The 26,082-nt window shown below is 37.0% G+C and overlaps 1 protein-coding gene across 1 annotated transcript in view; it reads right to left on the bottom strand.

Moving 5' to 3' along the window:
• SGTB (small glutamine rich tetratricopeptide repeat co-chaperone beta) overlaps window positions 1-26,082 on the bottom strand; it is a 48,298-nt gene that overhangs the window by 11,035 nt on the left and 11,181 nt on the right. Inside the window, exons 4-6 of the mRNA XM_020910367.2 lie at window positions 25,622-25,691; window positions 21,698-21,797; window positions 1,043-1,147 (exon numbers count right to left, since the gene is read on the bottom strand). Coding sequence (XP_020766026.1) covers window positions 1,043-1,147; window positions 21,698-21,797; window positions 25,622-25,691 — 275 coding nt within the window. The remainder of the gene's footprint in view (window positions 1-1,042; window positions 1,148-21,697; window positions 21,798-25,621; window positions 25,692-26,082) is intronic.

The following is a 26,082-nucleotide window of genomic DNA, read 5'->3' on the forward strand; positions in this document are numbered from 1 at the left end:
AGAAGTTAATCCTGGGAATTCCCTGATTGACCAGTGGTTAGGGCTAAACACTGCCTTGGCCTGGGTTCAATTCCTGGTGGGGGAACTGAGATCCCACAAGCCGTGCAGTACAGCAAAAAAAGAAAAAAAAAAAATCATGCCACATACTAAAAGATGGGGTAGGATGAGAATACAGAACTGAATACTGACCTTGGAAAAATACAGACAACTGGTGACCTTGAATAGAGTTCTCAACAGAGTGATACAGATAAATGTCCTACTGGAGTGAGCTGAAAGAGTAAGAGATGATGAAGACCAGACAGCAAGTACAGACAACTATGAGGGGCTCTGCAGAGAAAGAGGAACAGAGGAATGATGTAGCTGGGTAAAAGGATGGTTCTAACAGATGGTTTTTTATGATCTTTTCACATGTAGTCATCATCACTGTTAGACATGGGGAAACTGGTGTTGTAGGAGATACAGGAGAAGATTACAAATGTAAAGTCCTTGGTCCAAACACATGAGATCTAAAGCATGAGTGAATGCATTAGTCTTAGATAATACCCCTTCCATTTGAATAGGAAAAAACGGCTATCTGTGCAAATACACATGTGGGTAAACTGGTGGATTTGCAAGTTAAGAAGGTGAATTTTTTTCTAAATGCATCTATTTTATCAGTTTAGTAAAAGGTTGCAAGGACCTGGAACATGCAGTGAAAATTTGAAAAGAGTATGTATGAAACAGTCAACTCAGAGAGGGGTAAGGTGAATTTAGAAGTATAGTAGGATTAGCCGCCAAAATACTGTGTGCTTGAGATTTGTAACCTTGAATATGAAGTAGGCCTACTCAGTATGGTTGTTATGATTTTCTCCAACAACCACCCATTCATCATACACTAATCATCTCCCCTCCAAGACAGAATTGCAGTCATTTCCTCCCTCAATGTTATATTTATCTTATTAGTCCAGAGGGTGCATATGAAGCAGGAAATTCAAAACCAAGCCATTAAGAACAGCATATCTGATACTACCTGGTAGTACTTTGAACATTCTCCATAACTTACCCCATTCTCCCATAGGCCTTGCTGTACTTTGAATCAATCGCTATTGCTTTTTCACAATCCTTTATTGCATCTGTGTAGTGACCTAATTTACTCTGAGCAGCAGCCCTAAGAGAAAGAGAAGAGATTTTTATCATAAGAAGCATTCATGGCACTAATGTAGATTTCCAGGTGCTAATAAAACTATATTTTCCTTGTCCCAATTTGCATACCACTCCCAATAAATATCTAAATAAAACTAAGATAATTCTATAATCAAGTGAAAATTCAGAAACAAAATTCAGAGAAAATATGTACTTTGCTTCCCCCAGTTTGCTTTGCTATAGAAAAGATAAAATATGAGAACCCTACAACTGGTTTACCTGCTTTCTAATTTGTCCAAACAGAAAACTGAAAACAGCAGGACATTTGGGATTACTTGGGAGGCATACAGAGTGATGGCTGTGAATGGCCACTCAGAGTGTTGTGCTATTAAATGATCACATGAGGTTAAGATCATCTACAAGTCAAAGATGAAAAATGAAACTTAACCTATGTGCCTAAACCTGACTGTAGAATGAGTATGGCAATGTATTAAATCTACTTAGTATAGAATCTCAGAGCGATTAAGGACTGCACATCCTTCAGATTGAATGGTTCCATAAGGTCTCCTGCCCTCCATCCCAACCATTACCCCATACCTTCTCCTCCAGACTGTCTTTCTAGTTTATTCGCTCAACTAATCTATCTGTTAAGGGAACGCTAATGCATATCTACTTTTCTAGACATAATGGACAGAACAATAATCATAATTATATTCTGGTGGGGAAGCAGGGCTGAGGGCTAGCAGACTATAAAAGAAAGGCTGTGGTGAGTTCAGATTCCCATCAACCTTTGTTTACACTGCATGAATAAGACTACTCAAATTAAGATTGTAAAATTTGAAAAAATAAACATAATCTTCTTTGCTTGAGTTTAAAAATATAAATATGAAAGTAGAGGATTCAACAAACCTGTTTTGGTGGTTCATGTAAAAAAGTGGTATGGTTGATTTGACTGAATACTCACTACAAAACTAACAGGATGACAAGAATGTCCATTACAAATGACCATTAAGGGCTTCCCTGCTGGCTCAGTGGTAAAGAATCTGCCTGCCAATGCAGGAGATGCAAGTTCGATCCCTGATCCAGGAAGGTCCCACATGCCATGGGAACCTGTGCACCCCAACTTCTGAGCCTGAGCTCTAGCGCCCCAGAGCCACAGCGACTGAAGCCTGCGTGAGGAGCTCCTGCGCCACAACTGAAGATTAGCCCCTGCTCTCCCGGATTAGAGAAAAGCCCTAGCAGTAATGAAGACCCAGCACAGCCAAAAGTAAACAAATAAAATTTGAAAAAAAAATTAAAAGAAGAGATATAGAATGCTATCACTTCCAAATAATTAGAGAAAATCAAGTAAAACTAACAATCAATAGAAAGCAAAAGAGAAAACAGAGTGAGGGAGAGGGAGAACAAAACAAAATAAAAGCTAGCAGGAAAAATTCAAAAATACAAGGAAGGACAAAACTGCCTAGATTAATATCAATTTCTCCAGCTGTATACATATCACTTACAAAATAAGCACGCACAAGTTGAAGTTAAAGGGATAGAAAAAGACAATGAGGTAAACTACAAACCAAGCAAAAGAAAGCTGTTACAGAAACATTAACAATAGAAATAAGGCAAAGGACCTTATTAAGGCTACCAAGTCATCATTTATTAACATTCTTTTTTAGTTCAATTTTACAAAACATGTTTACATGACTCAGAAGTCAGACATATATTAAAAGCCTCATGCTCATCCTCTAGAGGATGGTTGGCAATGGGGTAGATGGGATAGAAACGAGAATGACACTTCAAAAAGGATGAAAAAGTAAACCTTCAAACAGAATAAAACAGAAGCAAATAACCCTAACTATATATCAAAAGCAAGAATTCAAGTAATTCAAACACAGTATTCTGAGTATACAGCCTTAGTAAGATGCATTCTATGAACAAAAAGTAGACTGCAAAGAAATCCTGAAGTTTCCTTAGTGAGCCTGCCAGAGTGTGTTGACAGCATGTGTGTGTGCTCAGCCATGTCCAGCTCTTTGCAACCCATGGACTCGAGCCCGCCAGGCTCCTCTGTCCATGGGATTTTCTAGGCAAGAACACTAGAATGGAGTAGGTTGCCATTTCCTCCTCCAGGGGATCTTCCTGACCCAGGGATGGAACCTACGTCTCCTGCATCTCCCGTACTGGCAAGCAGATTCTTTACCACTGAACCACCTGGGAAACCCAATACCAGCTGAAGAACAGAGCTTATCAGGAAGTACACTGGTGCTGTTGGAAAGCAGGGCTCTCTTCTGGAGAGAGATACAAATACAAAATGAGGGAAGGTAAGGAAAATCTCTGTGACACTAGATGTGAACTGAGAACATTTGGATAAAATGATGACGTTTCAAAAAATATTATTTTCTAGCTCTGTCCTTTGAAAGGACCTGAAGCAGTAACACTTCAGTAGAAGCTATCATGCCTTGCAATCAGATCTTGGTTTCTATACACAATTTTCCCTAAAAGGAGTTCCTTGCAGAAATAGTTGACCCCAGGTTTAAGGACAGAGAAAGTAGAAGGCATATCTGGAATACCTTGTTCTCCCAGAAAGCAAGAAAGTGTTCAAAAACAAATGAAGGTATATAAAAGGACAACCAGTTAAAAGGCTCCCACTAGACAAATATAGGATAATTTAAGGGTCAAAATGATAAGTAGGTAATTTATTAGAACACACTGAATAGTGGATTTTTTAAAATTCATGAGTCCATATGATACTTTGAGAAGACGGAGAGAGAAGCTGAAAAAGGTGAAAAGGAAAGAAAACTCTTCTTTATAGAAATACATGAGGAAATATAGGTAAAGGAAAAGACAAAATTAGAAAATTACTATTTTGTAACCATTTATGTAATAATGATTCAGGGACAGTTCATGAATGGATAACAAAACATTGAGTAAAAGACTGTTGGTGAACAGGATATTAACATGATTTGACCGTATAGTTTTTACCTTTTTTAACTGAAATATAATTATGTACAATTTTATGTTTCAGGTGAACTACATAGTGATTCAACATTTATATTTGTTATGAAATGATCACAATAATTCTAGTATACAACCATCCCTGTACAAAGTTATGACAAAATTATATACCACATTCCTTATGCTGTATATTTTATCCTCTGGCTTATTTATTTTATAATTGGAAGTTTGCACCTCTTAATTCCCTTCATCTATTTCACCCAACCCACCATTCCACTCCCCTCTGGCAAACACCCATTTGTTCTCCATATCTATGAATCTATTCTCATATTGTTTGCTTATTTGTTTTGATTTTTAGATTCCACATATAAGTGAGATCATAGAATGTTTGTCTTTCTCTGACTTATTGCACTTATTTGATACCCTCTAGATCTAGCCACATCATTGCAAATGGCAAGATTTAGAAGTATTTATGGCTGAATAATTTCCATTGTATATATATAAAACCATATCTTCTTTGTCCCTTCATCTATCAATGGACACTTAGGTTACTTCCATATCTTGGGGACTGTATATAATGCTATTAATACAATGAATACTGGGCTTCATTTCCCCAAATTACTGCTTTTCTTTTCTTCGTATAAATACCTAGAACTGAAACTGGTGGACTGTACAGTAGTTCTATTTTTATTTTTTTGAGAAAATTCCATACTGTTTTACAGAGTGGATACACCAAATTACACACCCACAAACAGTGCATGAGAATTCCCCCTTGTATACATCCTCACCAATACTTGTCACATGGGCTTCCCTGGTGGCTCAGAGGTTAAAGCGTCTGCCCACAATGCAGGAGACCTGGGTTTGATCCCTGGGTCAGGAAGATCTACTAGAGAAGGAACTGGCAACCCACTCTAGTATTCTTGCTGGGAGAACCCCATGGTGGGCTACAGTCCACAGGGTCTCAAAGAGTCGGACACGACTGAGCGACTTCACTTCACTTTTGCTGATAGCCGTTCAATACCATTGTGGTTTTGATTTGCATTTACATGATGATTAGTGATGTTGAGTATCTTTTCATGTGTTTCCTGGCCAACTGTGACTTCTTCAGAAAAAATATTTATTCCAGTCCTCTGCTCACTTGGTTGGGTATGAGTTTTTTATGTACAGTAAGCAATTATCTGATAAACATAGTTTGCAACTCTCTTCTTCCATTCAGCAGGCTGCCTCTTCATTTAGCAGTTAGAATTACTCTTTTTGCATGCTAAGTCACTTCCGTCACATCCTCTGCTGTATGACAACTGCTTAGTTTAATACAGTCCCATTTGTTTATTTTGCTTTTATCTCCCTAGCATGAAGAGACAGATGCCAAAAAATATTGCTAAGACTTATATCAAAGAGTGTACCGCCCATGTTTTCTTTGAGGAGTTTCATGATTTCAAGTCTTACATTTAGGTCTTGGATTGGAAAAAAAAAGTCTTGGATTCATTTTGAGTTTATTTTTGCATGTAGTATGAAAAATTGCTATTTCTTCTTGAGTCAGATTTAGTAAGCTACAACTTTTAGGAAACTGCCCATTTTGTCCAAGGTTCATAATACTTATATTCACTTAAGGTTTTTAAAAAGTTCTGACTGTATCTGTAGTTCTCTGTTTTACTTCTGATTTCTTCCTCCCCCACCTTTAATCTCACAAAATCTTTTTTTCTTGCCAATCTTCCTCCCTGCCCCACCCCCAACCTTTGTCTCTGCTATTCATACACTGCAAGAACCAACTCCGGTATTTTTTGCAGATTGTCTCTGTTTTTAAACATTACCTTTTGTTTGGGGCTTCCCTAGTGTCTCAGATGGTAAAGAATCTGCCTACAATGCAGGAGACCCAGGTTTGATCCCCATATTGGGAAGACTCCCTGGAGAAGGGAATGGCAACCCACTCCAGTATCCTTGCCTGGAGAATTTTATGGACAGAGGAACCACGGGGTCACAAAGAGTCGGACACAACTGAGTGACTAAACACACACATAGTGTGAGAAACTGGTCCAGTTTCATGCTTTTGCATGTGGGTATCCAGTTTTCCCAATACAATATTAAAGAGACTGTCTTTTCTTCACTGTGTATTCTTACTTCCTCTGTTATAGATTAACTGACCATGTTAAGTGTGGGCTTGCTTCTGGGCTCTTTTCTGTTTCATTGATTTGTGTCTGGTTTTGCGCCAACACCATACTGTTTTGATTACTTTCACTTCGTAGAATAGTTTGAAAACAGGCAACATGATGCCTCCAGATTTGTTCTTTTTTCTCAAGAATGATTTGGCTATTTGGGGTCTTTTGTGTTTCCATACAAATTATGGAATTGTTATACTTCTGTAGAAATTGTCATTGTTATTTTAATAGGGATTGTACTGAATCTGTATATTGCCTTGAGTAGAATGATCATTTTAACAGTATTAATTTTTCTAATCCATGAGCACAGTGTATCTTTCCATCTGTTAGTGTCATCTTCAATTTCTTTCACCAGTGTCTTATAGTTTTCTGAGTATAGGTCTTTTATCTTCTTAGTTAGAAATATTTCTAAGTATTTTATTCTTTTTTGCATACTAAGCCACTTCAGTTGTATCCGACTCTTTGCGACCCTGTGAATTGTAGCCTATTAGGATCCTCTGTCCATGGAATTCTCTATGCAAAAATACTGGAGTGGGTTGCTATTCCCTTCTCCAGGGGATCTTCTTGACCCAAGGATTGAACCTGGGTCTCCTGCATTGCAGGTGGCTTCTTTATTTTTTTTTTTAATGCAACTGTAAATGGTATTGTTTTCTTAATTTCTCTTTTTGTTAGTCTGTCTATAGTGTATAAAAATGCAGCATATTTCTATATTTTAATTTCATATTCTTCAACTTAAATGAATTCATTTATTAGTTACAGTAGATTCTGGTGGTGTCTTGAGGGTTTTTTATATACAGTATCATGTCATCTGTAAACAGTGACAGTGTTACTTGTTACTTTATAATTCAGATTCCCATTATTTCTTTTTCTTGTCTGATTGCTCTGGCTAAGACTTCCAAAACTATGTTGAATAAAAGTGGTAAGATAAACAAGTCCTTGGTGTCTTGTTCCTGATTTTAGAAGAACTGATTTTAGCTTTTTACCACTAAAGATGATGCTGGCTATGGGTTTGCCACAGTTCAGTTCAGTTCAGTTCAGTTCAGTGCTCAGTCATGCCCGCCTCTTTGCGACCCCATGAATCACAGCACACCAGGCTTCCCTGTCCATCACCAACTCCCAGGGTTTACTCAAACTCATGTCCATTGAATCGGTGATGCCATCCAGCCATCTTATGCTCTGTTGTCCCCTTCTCCTCCTGCCCCCAATCCCTCCCAGCATCAGGGTCTTTTCCAATGAGTCAACTCTTCGCATGAGGTGGCCAAAGTATTGGAGTTTCAGCTTCAGCATCAGTCCTTCCAATGAACAACCAGGACTGATCTCCTTTAGGATGGACTGACTGGATCTCCTTGCAGTCCAAGGGACTCTCAAGAGTCTTCTCCAACACCACAGTTCAAAAGCATCAATTCTGTGGCGCTCAGCTTTCTTCACAGTCCAACTCTCAGATCCATACATGACCACTGGAAAAACCATAGCCTTAACCAGACGGACCTTTGTTGGCAAAGTAATGTCTCTGCTTTTTAATATGCTGTCTAGATTGGTCATAACTTTCCTTCCAAGGAGTAAGTGTCTTTTAATTTCAGGGCTGCAATCACCATCTGCAGTGATTTTGGAGCCCCCAAAAATAAAGTCTGACACTGTGTCCACTGTTTCCCCATCTATTTGCCATGAAGTGATGGGACCAGATGCCATGATCTTAGTTTTCTCAATGTTGAGCTTTAAGCCAACTTTTTCACTCTCCCCTTTCACTTTCATCAAGAGGCTTTTTAGTTCCTCTTCACTTTCTGCCATAAGGGTGGTGTCATCTGCATATCTGAGATTATTGATATTTCTCCCGGCAATCTTGATTCCAGCTTGTGCTTCTTCCAGTTCAGTGTTTCTCATGATGTACTTTGCATATAAGTTAAACAAGCAGGGTGACAATATACAGCCTTGACGTACTCCTTTTCCTACTTGGAACCAGTCTGTTGTTCCATGTCCAGTTCTAACTGTTGCTTCCTGACCTGCATATAGGTTTCTCAAGAGGCAGTTCAGGTAGATGGCCTTAATTATGTTGAGGTATGTTCCCTCTATACCCACTTTGTTGAAAGCTTTTATCATAAATGGATGTTGAATTTTGTCAAAAGCTCTTTCTGCATCTGTTGAGATGGCCATATGACTTTTATTCTTTAATTTGCTGAGTTTTATCTTCAGTGGTATATCACATTGATTGATTTGCAAATATTTAACCATCCTTATTGCACTGGGATACCCACTTGATTGTGATGTATGATTCTTTTAATGTATTGCTGAATTCAAATAGCTAATATTTTGCTGAGAATTTTTGCATCTATGTTCTTCAGTGATGTGCTGTGCTGTGCTGTGCTTAATATCATCAGTGAGACTGGCCTATAATTTTCTTTCTCTGTAGTGCGTTTGTCTGGTTTTGGTATCAAGGCAATGCTGGCCTCATAAAATAAGTTAGAAGTATATCTTCCTCTTTAAATTTTTGAGGATAGGTGTCAACTGTTCTTTAAATATTCTATACAATTCACCTGAAAAGTCACCTGGTCCTGGGCTTTTGTTTGTTGGGAAGTGTTTTGTTGTTGTTTTTAATTACTGATTCAATTCCATTACTAGTAATTGGTCTGTTCATATTTTCTATCTCTACCTAGCTCATTCTTGAGAGGCTCTTCAAGATCGTTCAAGTGGGTCTAACCCAGCTCCCTTCAAACAACTGCCTCTGCACTGGGACTTGGAGACTGTTAGATTTTCCCTGCACCCATTAAAAGTAGAGCCTCTCTTTCCTGGAGTGCTCTGGCTCTCCTGAATATAATCCCTGCTAGTTTTCAAAGCCAGACTTTCTGGTGACTCACCTAGCTTGTGCAGGACCTCTGGGCTGGGGAGCCCAAGGTGGGGCTTGGACCCCTCACTCCTTGGGGAGGGTCTCTGCAATTACAGTATCTTTCCTGCATGTGGGTCATTGACCTAGGATTGTGCCTATATCACATTTCCACCCCTCCTTCTTTATATCTTTACTTTATATCTTTTCTGCTAATGTTCAGGTCATCCTCTTATATATTCACTCTGTTAGTAGTTCTAATTTTCATATGCCACTGGGAGGAGGTGAGTTCAGCATCTTCGTACTCAGCTATCTTGAGGAAGCACCCCATATCTTTAATTATAAAAGAGTAATAGAGGGACTTCCCTGGTAGGCAAGTGGCTAAGACTCTGCACTTCCAATGCAGAGGACCCACATTCGATCCCTGGTCAAGGAACTAGATCCCACATGTCACAACTAAGACCTGGCACAGTCAAAATTAAAAAAAAAAAAAGAAGAGTAATAGAAAGGCATTGTAGTCACCACCTTAAGATATCAAACTCAGAATCACTATCAACAGGACTGTTTGAAATTATGGGTCTCTTAATATAATGTAATGAATAGTATACATAATTATTTATGTAGGCTTTATGTCAAAATGTGACCTAAATTTAATCATGAGGAAGCAATCACACATATTGAGAACATGATACATTCTGTAAGATCACTGGCTTAACTCTTTGAAAAAATCTGTCATGAAACATAATCAAAAAAGACAGGGATACTTTCCAGATTAAAAGAAACTGAAGTGATATTTAAAAAAAAAGCAATGCATGATTCTTGATTGGATTCTGAATCAAAAACATAACTGTAGATGGTGTTTGGGGAACAACTGAAGAAATCTCAATATTAATGCTAATTTTCTTACATGTGAATGACATGATAGTTATACAGAGTATATCTTATTCTTTGTAATACAACTGAAGAATTTAGGATCAGCAAGAAATTTCTGTATGTATATATACATCTATAGAGAAAAAAAGAGAGAGAGAGGAAGCAAACATGGCAAAACATTAGCTACTGTTATCTCCAGGGTAAACATATATAGATGTTCATTAATTAGAAGTAAGTTTAAATTGGTTTAAATTCATTTACCTAAACTAATAAACATAAATAAAAACAGTATATATAATAAGTATTATTTACAAATATATATATGCAATATGCTGCCGTGTCACTGTCTCACCATTAGAAGTCTTCAACTAGAGGCAATTCTGCCTTCTAAAATTCACTGAATCAATTCAACTCAAAATTTTGTTGAATACCTACAATATGTTAACACAGCTCAAAAGCAAATATACAGAACTGAAGAGGATATATCTTTGCCCTCTAAACATTCACTCTCTAATAGGGAAATGGATAAGTAAATAAATAAACAATATGGTAAGTGCAACAATGGAAATATCAAAGGAAGAGGTAATAAAGAGTAAGGTACGATTAACCCTATACAGTAAGGTATGATTAACAGAACTTCTTTCTGTCCAATAGAACTTTCTGTAATTGACAAGTGCTGCCCAATACAGAAATCCCTAGCCATGTATGTCTAAAGAACATCTGAATATGTTGTGCAATTAAGGAACTGAATATTTTATTTTACTAATTGTAATTAATTTATATTTGAATAGCCATATGTGGCTTGGAGCTACCATATTGGACAGCACCACTCCATAGGCCATGGCAGAGAAGGAGAGGTTGAGGAGAGAAGAAATTAAGAAAAGTCTTCCCTAGATATGCAACATCTAACAGGGTCTTGAAGGATGAGTAGCATTTGACCAATTAGATAAGGTGGGAAGTATTCTCTGCAAGGAAGAGCACATAAAAGCATGAAGAAATATCCCAAGATGGCATTTTTAGGAAGTCAGTAAATTTCACATTACATGTGCATAGAGAGTAAAGAAGGATTGGGTAAGAAAAGTGAGGATAATAAAGTTAAAAGAAAAGAGAGAGCCTATACTATAAAACATCTGAAGCGTCATTCAGAGAAGCTCAAATTTGATCATGTTGGTAATCTGGAACTAGTGAACACAAAGCAAGAGGTGGATGATTAATTTCATATTTTAGAACAATCCTTTTGGCAGAAGACTGGAGTAGAGAATGGAAATGGGAAGCCAACTGCAGTTACTAGTGTACTAGTTTAGCCAAAGTTAAGAATCTGGATGCAAATGAAGGAAGGAGCAAATGAGCTACTTGGGAGGTGTATGATAAAAAAAAACAAAGAGGTATGGGAGAAGGCGAGGGTGGGATGATCTGAGACAACAGCATTGAAACATGTATATTATCAAGTGTGAAACAGATCGCCAGTCCAGGTTGGATGCATGAGACAAGTGTTCAGGGCTGGTGCACTGGGAAGACCCAGAGGGATGGGATGCAGAGGGAGATGGGAGGGGGGTTCAGGATGGGGAACACAAGTAAATCCATGGCTGATTCATGTCAATGTATGGCAAAAACCACTACAATATTGTAAAGTAATTAACCTCCCACTAATAAATGAAAAAAAAAAGAGAGAAAGAAAACAAAGAGGAAGATTCCCTGATACTTACCTTCAGATACTGGTATCAGGGAATAAAGCACAGAGAATCAGACCCAGAAAGAAAGAGTGGGCAGAAAGAATGAGTGTGACTGTATTTCAATCCTGATAGCTTGAGCTTTAGATCACAAACTGCAAGCTGAGATGAAAGATTTGTGCAGTTCACAAAAGAAAGAGGAGAAGCATCTGAATCTGCAACTAGGAAAGGAAACAGAAATCAGGCTATATTTGACTCTTCTGAGATGCAGCCAAACACATCAGTGTCTGAACTGAATAACAATGTGGTCTGCTCTCTCTGGCCCTGCTGTCTGATTATCAGGGCATAACTAAAGAAACTCCAACAGAACAAAGCAGCTGGCGTCCTCATGTTTTCAGACACCCTCACTTTCATTACCTTGTTAGAGCAAGAGCATGAATATAACTTGTGATTTTTATAGGAAAAAACAGGCAGAAAAAAATTTACAGGTATCTAACATTTCACATACTGTATATTATATATATACATATATGTTATAGCAAAACCTATTCTTACAGTTAGGAATTACAGTTTTTGAAAAAAACAAATATTGAAAACCTAGAACTATAACTATATATATACACACACACACATACGTATCATTACTCCTCACAACTACTCTATGAAATGGTTAGTATTACCTCTACTTTACAAGTGAGGATATTGAGGCTCAAAACGGTTTAGTAAGGCTACCCAAGGTCACACAGCTAGTTAGTGGCTTAACTGAGATTCAACTCCAAGTTCAACAAACCATCAAATCCACCTTAACTCAAATTCCCATCAAGTGAGAGGCCTTCCAGATAAATTTTCTCCATCACGCTCCTTCTCTTTCCTGATATTTTTAATTCCAAGCCCCAGAGAACCTAATGACTACATGCTGCTTATGGAGGTGGAAGAAAACAAAATGTGGAACAATGTGGTCTCCGTTTCCATCTTTCTGGGAGCTCATGCAGTCTCTAAGCATTCCTCGGTACAACAACCTGATGCTTTCTAATTTTCCTGTTAAACCATGCTCTCCAACATAAAATACATTTCCCTCTCCTCTGTTTACCATTGTTCTACCTGTCCATCAAATCCACCTTCAACTCAAATTCCTATCACGTGACAGTCCTTCCCGATGACTTTTTTCCATCATGCTCTCTTTTCCAATATTTTAATTTCATTTATTGCTTCAGTCATTCAACCATGTATCCATCCCCAAAACATGACACGACTCTGGGTAAGGTAATGTACTCAGCCATGAGGCTGTACAAATGAAAAGACCTGTAAGAATACAGATGGCCCTGATTTACAATGATTTAACTTACAATTTTTGACTTTACAGTGCGGCAAAAGCAGTACCCACACAGTAGAAACCATACTTCAAATTTTGAATTTTGATCCTTTCCTGGGCTAGTGATATGTGATATGAAACTCCGTCGTGACCCTGGGTAGTGACAGGGAGCTTCAGCTCCCAGTCAACCCTGTGATCATGAGAGTAAACAGCTGATAAACTTAGAACCATTCTGTACCCATGCAACCATTCTGCTTTTCACTTTCAGTACAGTATTCAATAAATTACACAAGACATTCAACACTTTTACTATAAAATAGGCTTTGTGTTAGATGATTCTACCCAACTGTGAGACTGATATAAGTGTTCTGAGCATGTTTAAGGTAGACCAGGCTAAAATGGGTCAGTAAATTAGGTGTATTAAATGCATCTTCAACTTAACGACATTTCCAAGTTTATTGGGATGTAACATCACAAGCTGAGAAAGATCTGTACTCTTCAGGGATAGAAAACAAAAAACTAGCCAGTTTCATATGAAATACCATTTCATATTATAAAGTACTTGGAAATGTTTTAGACCTGTAAATCATTTGCTGTTTTATGTATACAAGTGTTAATCTAAGTGTCTGGTCACTTCAACATTACTGGAAATTCCTTATATTTCTTCTACAGTCTTCCATGCATCTGACAAAAACTGGCTAAACTCTGTGAGGTACAATGCTGAGTACTATAGGGAATATGAATAGATAGAATATCTGCCCCTCAGCTGAAGTAAACAAGTATGCACATAATTGGGGCTTCCCTGGTGGCTCAGTGGTAAAGAATTCGCCTGCAATGCAGGAGACACAGGAGATGCTAGTTCAACCCCTGGGTTGGGAAAATCCTCTGGAGGAGGGCACGGCAACCCATGCCAGTATTCTTGCCTGGAGAATCCCATGGACAGAGGAGCCTTGTGGGCTACAGTCCACAGAATCGCAAAGAGGTGGACACAACCGAAGCGACTGAACATGCATGCATGCGTATAATTACAAGGCGGAACATATATGATAAACCTGTGTAAGTGTTATACATCATGGTAAGTGCTAGGAACATAGACAAAAAAAGTAAAACTAAATCATGAGTTTTCAAGAAAGGACTCATGTTTTCCTGGTATCCAAGCCGAGCCTTAAGCATCATTAGAATCCTAAAAGGCCCCAAATAGACAATTAAGTCTAGAAAACAAAGACATGCTTAAGAAATATACCAAATGATTGTTTTCAAACATATAAAAAAATCATTTTTATAAAAAGTAAACTTTGGTTCATCCTAGCAAGTTTAACATGTAAACAATATTTTGATTAATAATGAACTGTGAAAATGAAGATCAAAAGAAAGATTTAGATCTGCTATTCTGAGCTTCCAACTTTTGGCAGTCAGCTGGCTGAGAAAAATGGCAAGGAGTAGTTGGCAAGACTACAGGCTACTGAGATATTTATAGCCACCAGAGTCTAAAAAAATCCTAAAGCTTTCACATTTCTAATAAAATACAAATAAAGTTTTCTAATTATTTAATGTTAAATTTCATACACTATTACTGAGTTTCTCAAGGAAGAAGATACTACTCAAATGCAAAATAGGAGCATAATTATTCATTTCAATTTAACAATAATTAAATGAAATGCAAGATAGGAATTGTCAAGAATTTCTCCTATTACAGAACTAGTGGACATAATGACTATTAATAAATGATAATCTCATTAAAAATAAATTCTTTATTTTGCCTCCAATTCACCATATTTATGGTTAAGAGTACATGCCTTACTGAGCTCTATAAATAATCTATTTTATGTTAACATTTATATCTGGTCATAATGTTCTGTGACAGTATTAAATGTATTTATTTGAAGATTTCATATGCTAAATGAAAACTTGTCCAGTCATCTGACTACAAAGGATAAAATTCAAACATCAAAGTAGAGTTTGGGGAATTAATTCTCCACAAATTATTTGGATTTTCTATTTTTCTGACCTGAATTATTAGAACAGGTCAGTAAAGCAATTTTTTTTGTGGAGAGAGAAAATGTAGGCTTTCAGTATGGCCAGATGAAATTCCTTATGGATCCAACTCTCCCAAAGGTAACAACTATAAATGTTGGACAATACAAAACCACCAACAACGATTAAAGGTGGCCCAGGTGCCTGTGAAAAGGAAAATGCCTAGACAACCTGTGATGCATTCAAAGAATCAATACTCAGTAGTTAAAAAGAAAGAACCACGCAACAATGAGACTGAATGCCAAAATCACTATGTTGATCAAAAGAGGTCTCATACAAAAGGGTATGTATGGTATGGTTCCTTTTTTTATGAGATTCTAACAGAGACAAATATTATCTATGGAAAAAAAATAGTTTTCTCCAATGAGTATTTTAGGTACCTGACTCTGAAGGGTAGGTGGAACTTCCTGGGCTTGGGGTAATTTTCACTATAATGACAGGGGTGTTGAGTTACATAGGTGTATGCACTTGTCAATACTCAGTGAACATATAGTTAAGATTTGTGCTTTTTATTGCATGTAAATTTTACCTCAAAAGAAAAGAATGTAAAATCCTGAACTCTAGTTAATGATATGCATATAAAATATTTAAGGGGAAAGTATACCAATAGCTGCAGTTTACCTTGAAATGCATCAAAAATAAGAGAGGCACAAATAAATGAATAAATGGGATACAGCAAGTAAACTAAAATATTAGTGGCAAAATCTTGGTGTGGACATATGCATATTCACTGTAAACTTTCAATTTCATAAATTTTCACTAAAAATGTTTGAGATCCCCAAAAAATGGGAAAAAAAAACAACAACACTAGATTAATTCAGAACAAGTCCTATAAGACTAACATAATTTCTTTTCTATTTTAACAGGATTACTACCAGACTGGTGACTCAGAGAAAAATAACTGACAACATATTTGGATCCCGATAAATTTGGCTCTCTCTTCATATTCTGATTAAAGCAAACCCCCAGATTACATAAACAACAATGATAATAGCTATTGCTGTGTACAACAGTCTTTACTAGACACTATTCTACCAGTTCATATGTACTAACTATTTAATCTCTACAACAATGTGATAAGATAAATACTATTATCCACAATTCTACCAATGGGGCAACTAAGATGTTAGGGTAATTTGCTCAAGGTCACATATATGTAAGTGGAAGAGCCAGAAAGTAGAATTCAAAGAGTGTGAGTCAGAACCCCTATTCTTAACTACTTCCCCACGACTGCTCCCCTAGCTGGCTCTGTAACTCATGCAATGTAATATATGGTGCTCTTCTCAAGTCTGCGGATGACATGAAGCTAGGACCAAAAGCAGATACATTACAAATTATCCCAAACAATTAAGGAACATATAAATAGAAGACTAGAATGAGATAAAATTCGATAGGGATAAAATATAAGATCCTGTATTTGAGTCCAAACAACCAACTTTATCTCCTGAGACAACACCGATGCACAGCATGTGTTGGGCAAGAACCTGTCAAACGAATATACAACTGAGTGGCAGGACAGAGTGTGTGAAAAAGGAGGACAGGATTCAATAAGCCAAAAGCAAAAGATAAATTTAATAAAGAATGCTACAAAACACTAATATATAACTATCACCTGGAAGTAGATTAAATGAGAACCCTAGAAGACTGTTTAAGTCAAGCCAATGCTGGATATGTTAACTTCTGGGAAGTACAGAGTAATAGATACAGGTAAACCGGAGAAGTTTAGAGCAAAAGTGCAAGATTTAAAGCTGAACTATGTGAGGTAAAATTGAAGAAGCCATGAACATTTGATGTCGAGAAAAGAACTCAAATGAGCATAGTAACAAAGTTAAAAAATGTAAGGGTACTGTCATGAAAAAGAAGAATCACAGTTATTCTGTAACTGCCATTAGAATAAAAATAAGTCAATTGAGAGAAGCTACAGAAGCTACAGGGAAAACGAAATCAGCATCAGCAAGGAAGAATTTTCTAACAGAAATAACCACAAGAGAAAAGGTGGGGGAGAACAGATATCTCAGAAGAGTAAGAATACACTAAGTATGACTTAAAAAAAAAAAAAACTCAATGAAAGATTGGGCCAAATTAACATAAAGATTGCTTTCAAGTCCAAGTACTTAAATAATAAAAGGTAATTTTTATAAATCTCAGTCATGAAAAGCTTCAAATTGATTCAAATGGTTATACCAGTGACCAAAATAGACTTGGCATGATAAAATTTAAATGTAAAGGAAAAATAAGAAACTAGAAGTTATCTGCCAAGTCTGTAAACAGAGTTGTCAGCCTAAAAACACTGTAATAGAATTCAAAAGAAAAGAAAAACAAATATGTCTATATAAATATTTAAAACGTTCACATGTGAAAAACATTAAAAGGCAAACAATAGGCTGTGCAATTATGATAAAGAGGTTTTAGCCCTAATACACAGCTCAGTGTCCAATACGGCAGCCAGAAGTCACAGTGTGGCTGCTGTTCAGTCACCAGGCTCTGTCAGACTGCGACCCCAGGACCACGGCATGTCAGGCTTCCCTAACTTCCACTATGTTCCAAAGTTTGCTCAAATTCACGACTGTTAAGTCGGTGATGCTATCTAACCATCTGCTGCCTCCTCCTTTTGCCTCCAATCTTTCCCAGCATCAAGGTCCTATCCAATGAGTCAGCTCTTCCCATCATGTGGCCAAAATACTGGAGCTTCAGCTTCAGCATCAGTCCTTCCAATGAATATTTGGGGTTGATTTCCTTTAGGATTGAATGGCTTGATCTTGTTGCTGTCCAAGGGACTCCCAAGAGTATTCTCCAGCACCACAATTGGAAAGCATCAATTCTTTGGTGTTAGCCTTCTTTATACTCCAATTCTCACATCTGTACATGACTACTGGAAAAACAAGTAGTTGCTTTGATTATCGGACCTTTGTCGGCAAAGTGATATCTCTGCATTTTAACACACTGTCTAGCTTTGTCATAGTTTTTCTTCCAAGGTGCAAGCGTTCTTTAATTTTATGGCTACAGTCACCATCTGCAATGATTTTGGAGCCCAAGAAAATAAAATTTGCCACTGTTTTCACTTTTTCCCCATCTATTTGCCATGAAGTGATGGGACCAGATGCCATGATCTTAATTTTTTGAATGTTGAGTTTTAAGCCAGCTTTTTCACACTCCTCTTTTACCCTCATCAAGAGACTCTCTAGTTCCTCTTCACTTTCTGCCATTAGAGTGGTGTCATCTGCATATCTGAGGTTATTGATATTTCTCCCAGCAATCTTGATCCCAGCCTATAATTCATCCAGCCTGGCTTTTCGCATGATGTACTCTACATATAAGTTAAATAAGCAGGGTGACAATATACAACCTTGACGTAGTCATTTCCCAGTTTTGAACCAGTCTGTTGTTTCATGTCCGGTTCTAACTGCTGCTTCTTGACCTGCATACAGGTTTCTCAGGAGACAAGGAAGGTGGTCTGGTATTCCCATCCCTTGAAGAATTTTCCACAGTTTGCTGTGATTCACGCAAAAGCTTTAGTGTATGAATGAAGCAGATGTTTTTCTGGAATTCCCTTGCTTTTTCTGTTCCAAGTGATGTTGGCAATTTGATCTCTGGTTCCTCTGCCTTTTCTAAATCCAGCTTATATATCTGGAAGCTCTTAGTTTATATACTGCTGAAGCCTAGCTTATAGGATTTTGAGCATAACCTTGCCAGCATGTGAAATAAGTGCAACTGTGCAGTAGTTTGAACATTCTTTGGAGTTGCCCTTCTTTGGGATTGGAATGAAAACTGACCTTTTCCAGTCCTGTGGCCACTGCTGAGTGTTCCAAATTTGCTGGTATACTGAGTGCAACACTTTCACAGCATCATCTTTTAGGATTTGAAATAGCTCAACTGGAATTCCATCACCTCTACTAGCTTTGTTCATAGTAATGCTTGCTAAGGCCCACTTGACTTCACACTCCAGGATGACTGGTTCTAGGTGAGTGACCACATCATCGTGGTTATCTGGGTCATTAAGAACTTTTTAGTATAGTTCTTTTGTGTATTCTTGCCACATCTTCTTAATATCTTCTGCTTCTGTTAGGTCGTTACCATTTCTGTCCTTTATTGTGCCCATCTTTGCATGAAATGTTCCCTTGGTATCTCTAGTTTTCTTGAATAGATCTTGAGTCTTTCTCATTCTATTGCTTTCCTCTATTTCTTTGCATTGTTAGCTTAAGAAGGCTTTCTGATCTCTCCTTGCTATTCTCTGAGAACTCTGCTTTCAGTTGGGTATATCTTTCCCTTTCTCCTTTGCCTTTCACTTCTTTTTTCAGCTATTTGTAAGGCCTCCTCAGACGGCCACTTTGCCTTCTTGCATTTCTTCTTCTTATGGATGGTTTTGGTCACCGCCTCCTAAACAATGTTATGAACCTCCGTTCATAGTTCTTTAGGCACTCTGTCTATCAGATATAATCCCCTGAATCTATTTGTCACCTCCACTGTATAATCATAAGGGATTTGATTTAGGTCATACCTGAAAGGCCTAGTGGTTTTCCCTACTATCTTCAATTTAAGTCTGAATTTCACAACAAGGAGCTCATGAACTGAGCCACAGCCAGCTCCAGGTCTTGTTTTGGCTGACTGTATAGAGCTTCTCCATCTTCAGCTACAAATATTTATAATCAATCTGATTTTGGTATTGGCCATTTGGTATTGACTATGTGTAGAGTTGTCTCTTGTGTTTTTGGAAGAGGGTGTTTGCTATGACCAGTGTGTTCTCTTGGCAAAATTCTGTTAGCCTTTGCTCTGCTTCATTTTGTACTCCAAGGCCAAAACTGCCTAGTATTCCAAGTATCTATTGACTTCTTACTTTTGCACCCCAGCCCCCTATGATGAAAGGACATCTTTTTTTTTTGGCGGGGGGTGGGAGGTGTTATTTCTATAAGGTCTTGTCAGTCTTCACAGAACTGTTCAGCTTCTTCAGCTTTAGTGGTTGGGTCATAGACTTGGATTACTTTGATGTTGAATGGTTTGCCTTGGAAATGAACCATGATCATTCTGTTGTTTTTCAGATTGTACCCAAGTACTGCATTTTGGACTCTTTTTTTGACTGTGAGGGCTACTCCATTTCTTAAAGGATTCTTGCCCACAGCAGTAGATATAATAGTCATCTGAATTAAATGCAGGGTTCAAATCTGGTTCTCCTGCATTGCTGGCAGATTCTTTTACCATCTGAGCCACCAGGGAAGCCCAGACTACATAACACAAACTACCAGTCACATATGCCTATTTAAATTTAAATTAATTTAAACTCATCTTAAATTAATGAACCATTGAAATTTTAGTTTCTCCATCGCACTAGCCATATTCCCAGTGCTCAATAGCTACTGTACTCGGTAGCTACTCTACTGGACAATGCAGATACAGAACATTTCCATCACTGCAGAATGTTCTACTGGAATTTTAATATCTAAAACAGAATAATTTAGTGCAGAGAATTCATTACATAGCTAATAGAAGAGCTGAGATACCTAACAGGGTGTTGTGCAGGAATCCAGAGATTAGCAACAGCAGGAAGCCACTACCATCCCTAAGACAGAACAGAGTGCACAGTCCAGAACCCAATGTCAGCTGGTATAAGCTGGGGCCATGGCAGATATCTTAGGTGGGAGCTGGAGACAAGGAAGAGAAGCAGCCTCTGATGGATGAATACCCTGATGGAAAAAGAGGGCAAGAAATACCCAACTTCTCCCTTCCTTCTGCCCTCCATTTCCTGCCGTGCCTCGCATGGCTGACTGAACACAGACAAAACCCAGGTGTGAGAGGGTCCTAGGAAATGCAGACCACAGTGGTGAAACCCTCATGGAAAAGGAAAGAACAGGGGAGGAAAGAAACAAATCTGAGGTCAAACAGCGTGAGGCCTGCCACAGATACAAATAGATAATTTAGAGGGGGGGGGAAACCCACAAATGGCTAATATTTGAAAAATGTCCAACCTCACCAGTAACTAAATATAAGTAATAACACTCTTAAAACAAGAGTATTATTATGTTAATAATAATAAATACTAATTCAAATACACAGTGTTCATAAGGGTGTGATAAAAACAGACACATTCATATATCCTAGGGGTGGAAAAGAATTTTCAAATATTTTCAAAGAAGCTGAAATAATTTTGAAATTAGCATCAGCAAATTTTTTAACATTTTCCATACTTTTATATATCATTAGACCAACCAAGTATATTTCCAAGGATAGATCCAGAGTCTAGAAAATCTTAAGTCCAGAAAATAATTTTAGAAATAAAGATGTTCATTGCAGCTGTATAGTATTGGGAAAAAATGGACAATTTCAATGTCCATCAGTAGGTCAAGAGTTAAGCAAAGTAAGGTACATTCATCCATTTATCAAAAAACAGTCCTGTTTGTTTGCCAGCCACAATGAAAGGTACTGGAAATATAAAAAAGATTAGGAAGTAACAGCCGACTAATTCATATCTATTTAAATAATGTTTACGAAGGATTTAAATAAACTAAGGACATGTTTGTGATATGCCCAGTAAATAAAAGATGAACCTGAAATTGATTACACTTACACCATACAACATATGCCAAAAGGTTATTAGTAACAGCAGTTGCCTGTAAGTGGTAAGATTATGAGTTTATGAGTTTACTTTATACATTTCTAAACTTTCAAAGTTTTCTAAATAAAAAAACAAATTTTACAGAGCTATTAAAAAACTCCTTCAGAGCTATTAGTGTAAATGTTTAAGAACTGTGAACCTGCCACAATCATGCCAGTTTACCTGTTACAATAATAAACTGCATTATTTGGATCCAATTCTATCGCCTGTGTGTAACAATCCACTGCAGCAGCATAATTTTCTTCTTTCATGTGATTATTGCCTAAAACAAAGTAATCAACAGGTACAGTAAGTGCAATATACAGGAAAAAATGGAAGATAAATTTTAAGATAAATTTTAATCATAAAAAATTACAGTAATACGAAGGACAATAACATGATTTTTCAGTCACACTGGGGATAAATTTTATATAGTACTGTAGAACTGATACTCCTTAGCCCTCAGTATGTTTGAATGATTTTGAAGTACATTAATATTCAAAAATATTAATGTTTGACTATCTTATAAAAACAGACTTCAATAAGTGAGTAAATGCTACAGTAATGATTATCTCTTGGCAAAATCTAATCTCTTCTCACTTTCCTTATCTTCATCTCCCTCTTCCCTTTTGGAGCTGCCCAACCCCCTTCCAGCTGGACCACCCAGTACAATCGCTATCTCAGTCTGGACCTGGTCCTCCATTCCTGCCCTGTCAAAACATACAACTGCTAATGAGCAAGCCCTCCGAACATGCTGTGGAGGTAAGCTAGAAAAACTAACTGTGTCAATATGTTATTGGCAGATAATATTTTTTATGTGTTATCCTTTCCAGAGATATATTCTTTTTTAAAGGAGATTATGGGAGATTAATTTCTAGCAAGACAGCATTTCAGATACCACAGCTAGCCCACAGGATACTGAGCTTCAGGAAGGGTATCTGCAGATACATCTAGTAACAATTTAGCTACGTTAACAACTTGTCAGCAAAATAAGGGATTTTTCTGTGGCTATCTTCTGTATTCCATTAAACAGAAAAAAAAAGCGGCATGCTCACTTATAATAACCAATGCTCAAATGGAAATATTTAAAACACTGGAATTACAGGGAAGGATTTATATAACAAAAGCCTGTATTACTACTTCCAGTTATCTCTAAACTAGAAGCTCTCCTATTAGCCTTTTTTTTTTAACAGATCATTACATACTTAATGGTATGTAGAAGAATGTAAATTTGCAGAGAACAGGAAGATTAAAGAAAAGACATCTAAAATCATACAGAAGTTACTGCAAATTAAGAAGCAGAAATGGATATAAAGAATGATCGCTAAAAGGATATAAAGTGATTTCTACATGATTTCTCTTAGGGATGAGAAAAATGTTCTATAGTTGTGGTGATGGCTACACAACTCTGTTAATCTACTAGAAACCAATGAATTAATATATGTCACAGTATATCATGTGGTATGTTAATTATAGCTCATTAACGCTTTCTTTAAAAGTCAAAAAATTAAATTAAATCCCACCTTCCATAAGAAATGAGTATAAAGCCTCTAAGGAAGAGAAAAGGATTACATAGTTTTTATGATTGGGTAAGAAATTACTACATTAGTACTTTAACTACTCAGTACTTAAATAGATTAGCTTGTTCCATGTAAAAGATTTAAATTTTCTGGGTTATGTGGATTTTCTTTTTTGTTGGATCTTTGTGTCCAACATGGATCATGTATCCATGACCTCTCTTGGGTTGTATTAAAACCTATAGTATGTCTTTTCCCATAAACCACATCAAGTGTATAGATATAAAATGTATCTATGTCTAGATAGACAGATAGTGATATTAATGATAAAAAGATTCAAGTCAGAAAATATTCAATATACAAAAACTCGGGACACAGATATTTGTGAAGCTAACTATAAGTGGGCACTGCACAGCACACTTAAACACAGTGCTCTCCTGTCCCCTTTATTCCTCAAGACAACCCTTTGAGATATGTCTTTACTTCTGAAACAAGGCAGGGAACGACAGCAATGAACACTTACTGGTTTTGTCTGATCTTATTGCAGCTTTTCAGAAGCAAAGCACACAAAAATATTTGAAAGCAACCTTCCAGGAAGGTACTAGCTAGCTAGAAACCTTGATTAACACAGGTAAGTATAACACGCAGCCTAGAATAACTATGCTTGACCATCTACCACAGCCATCTATTTTCACAAGAACAGCAAAATCTGTATGACAGCTGCTTTAACTTTATGGGTAATGTGTCCTAGATGTGACATGTCCTAGGGAAAAGCAAAGGATAGGAGCTTTTGGTTAGAGGTGAAAGCAGTTAAGTAATTCAGTCTACCCATGGTGCCATGGTAAATGAGCCTCACTCCGCAGCTCCTTCCACCCTCAACTTACTAACATTCATTGTATCAAAATAAACTCGAGGAAATGCAGACTCCCGGGGTTCTGCCATGCAGATGGAGTAAATATGAGGACAAAAAATAAAACGTCAACTGGCCATTTAGGACTAGAGCTAGAGCAAGAGAGCTACAAAAGCAAAATGCTTAGCAAAGCATATAATATTATACATCGCTGAGGATTTCACACACTACAAAAGTCTAAGTGAAAGAAAAAAAAATCAGATTAAATTGCTTCAATTAGAATAATATATCAAAATGCATTTGTATCTAGATAGTTTAAACTCAGTGTTTGGGGAACACTGCAATTCAAACAGGAATGAGGATTTGACTGTTACTTTATTCTATGGGTAATTTATGAAAGTCCTAATTCTAAAATTTTAAGTCACTGTAGTAATAAGATTTCTTAGAGAAAAATAAAAAATTGAAAACTGAACACAGCACTTTCTAATGTAATCCAAAGAAGATAATCACACAATAGTGAAAGTAAATATAGACAAAGATACAAAGACAATGTTACTTAAGATTAAAAAATTATCTATCTAGGTGTGTAAATCATGGTCTCACAGTATCATGAAATACTATGCAGCCATTAAAAACACTGATAGAGTATAATTTATAGACCTAATAGAGAGAACCATGCTTGAAAAATGGGAAAAGCATATTCTTTTTCATATCTACTTTTTAGACACCAACTGATTTTTTAAAAAAACTCAACTGTCCTATTCAGAGTATGAACTAAAAAAAAAAGGCCAGAAAATAAAAACATTTTCGTACAGCTTCTGAACATTACAAATTCCCTAATAACTCTCTGCCCATTGGACAGGGTCTTTTCTGACGCTCATTCACTGGTGAAGATCAGGGATCTGCCCTACAGCTCCTTACTACAAATCTTATAGGCCTGCCTGGCTTGCCTCTATAGCTTAACATAACTGACCATGATGGAAAAATTGAACCCAGATTCTCAGTGCCGACTTATTTATAAAAATCAAGCATGCTTCAATAACTTCCCTCGTGGCTCAGATGGTTAAGAACCCGCCTGCAAAGTGGGAGACGCAGGTTCAATCCCTGGGTCAGGAAAATCCTCTGGAGAAGGAAATGGCAACCCACTCCAGCATTCTTGCCTGGAGAATTCCATGGACAAAGGAGCCTGGCAGGCTACAATCCATGGGGTTACAAACAGTCAGACATGACTGAGCAACTAACACTTTCACATTCATGCTTTCTAGAGCCACTACTAGAAAATTTAATAACATAGTAATCAAATGTGCTAGCTAATAAACCCTTAAGTGCCATATACATACATTAACACATGTCAAAGAACTCAAAAACACTAAATACAGGAAACTTAAAAACGATACTGAAACCCATTTTATGTCTTTTATTTAGCATAAAGAATTTGCGATCCTGGAGTACACATAGCAAATGCAGGTGCAAGAATCACCCCTTAAGTGATTTGTTTTGCAAGTTTTCCTCACAACAGATCTGCTTCTCTTGAAACAAGCTATACTTGTATCGTTCACAAGCTATTCTGTATTTCCAGGCTTCTTCCCTATCACATTCATTCCTGTTTCACAAGTGCCAGGAGGACTTATGACAATCCAGTCTTGGCAGTATAAACCAGAATCTTACCAGTTCATAGTCACTTTCCCTACCACTGCAGAAACTTTTACTAAATAAGTAATTTTTCTATGAAATATTTACCTTCATCTTTTAATTGGTCAGCTTTTCCCATATCTTCGGGCACTGAGTTTGAGAGAGGCAGAATGTCATTCTGAAATTAAATAAAATACAATGTACTTCATTTAGCTACATAGAGTCATCCCAGAGAACTATAAGTTACAGCAATAATGACTTAACCATTATTTAGTACATCATCTATAATTTCATGTCACGAAATTTACCATCTAAATAACAGTGTTAACAAGAAATAAGGAAAAAGTCCCCTCACATACGTTTATTAGAAAAATGAATATGTGGAATTTTCCTAGAAAAAACTGAACAACTATGAATCAATTGTTTTTACTTGCTTTCACTAAATCTAGAAATCCTACTTCATGAATAAAGAATGGAATCAATATACAAAGAATAGTAATAAAAATATGTTCAAGGGATTGTTTAGTGAAAATTCAGAAACAGTGCTAATATTCCAAGAGAAAACCCAC

This window comes from Odocoileus virginianus, chromosome 14 (genome assembly GCF_023699985.2).
Source record: "Odocoileus virginianus isolate 20LAN1187 ecotype Illinois chromosome 14, Ovbor_1.2, whole genome shotgun sequence".
Lineage (NCBI taxonomy): Eukaryota > Metazoa > Chordata > Mammalia > Artiodactyla > Cervidae > Odocoileus > Odocoileus virginianus.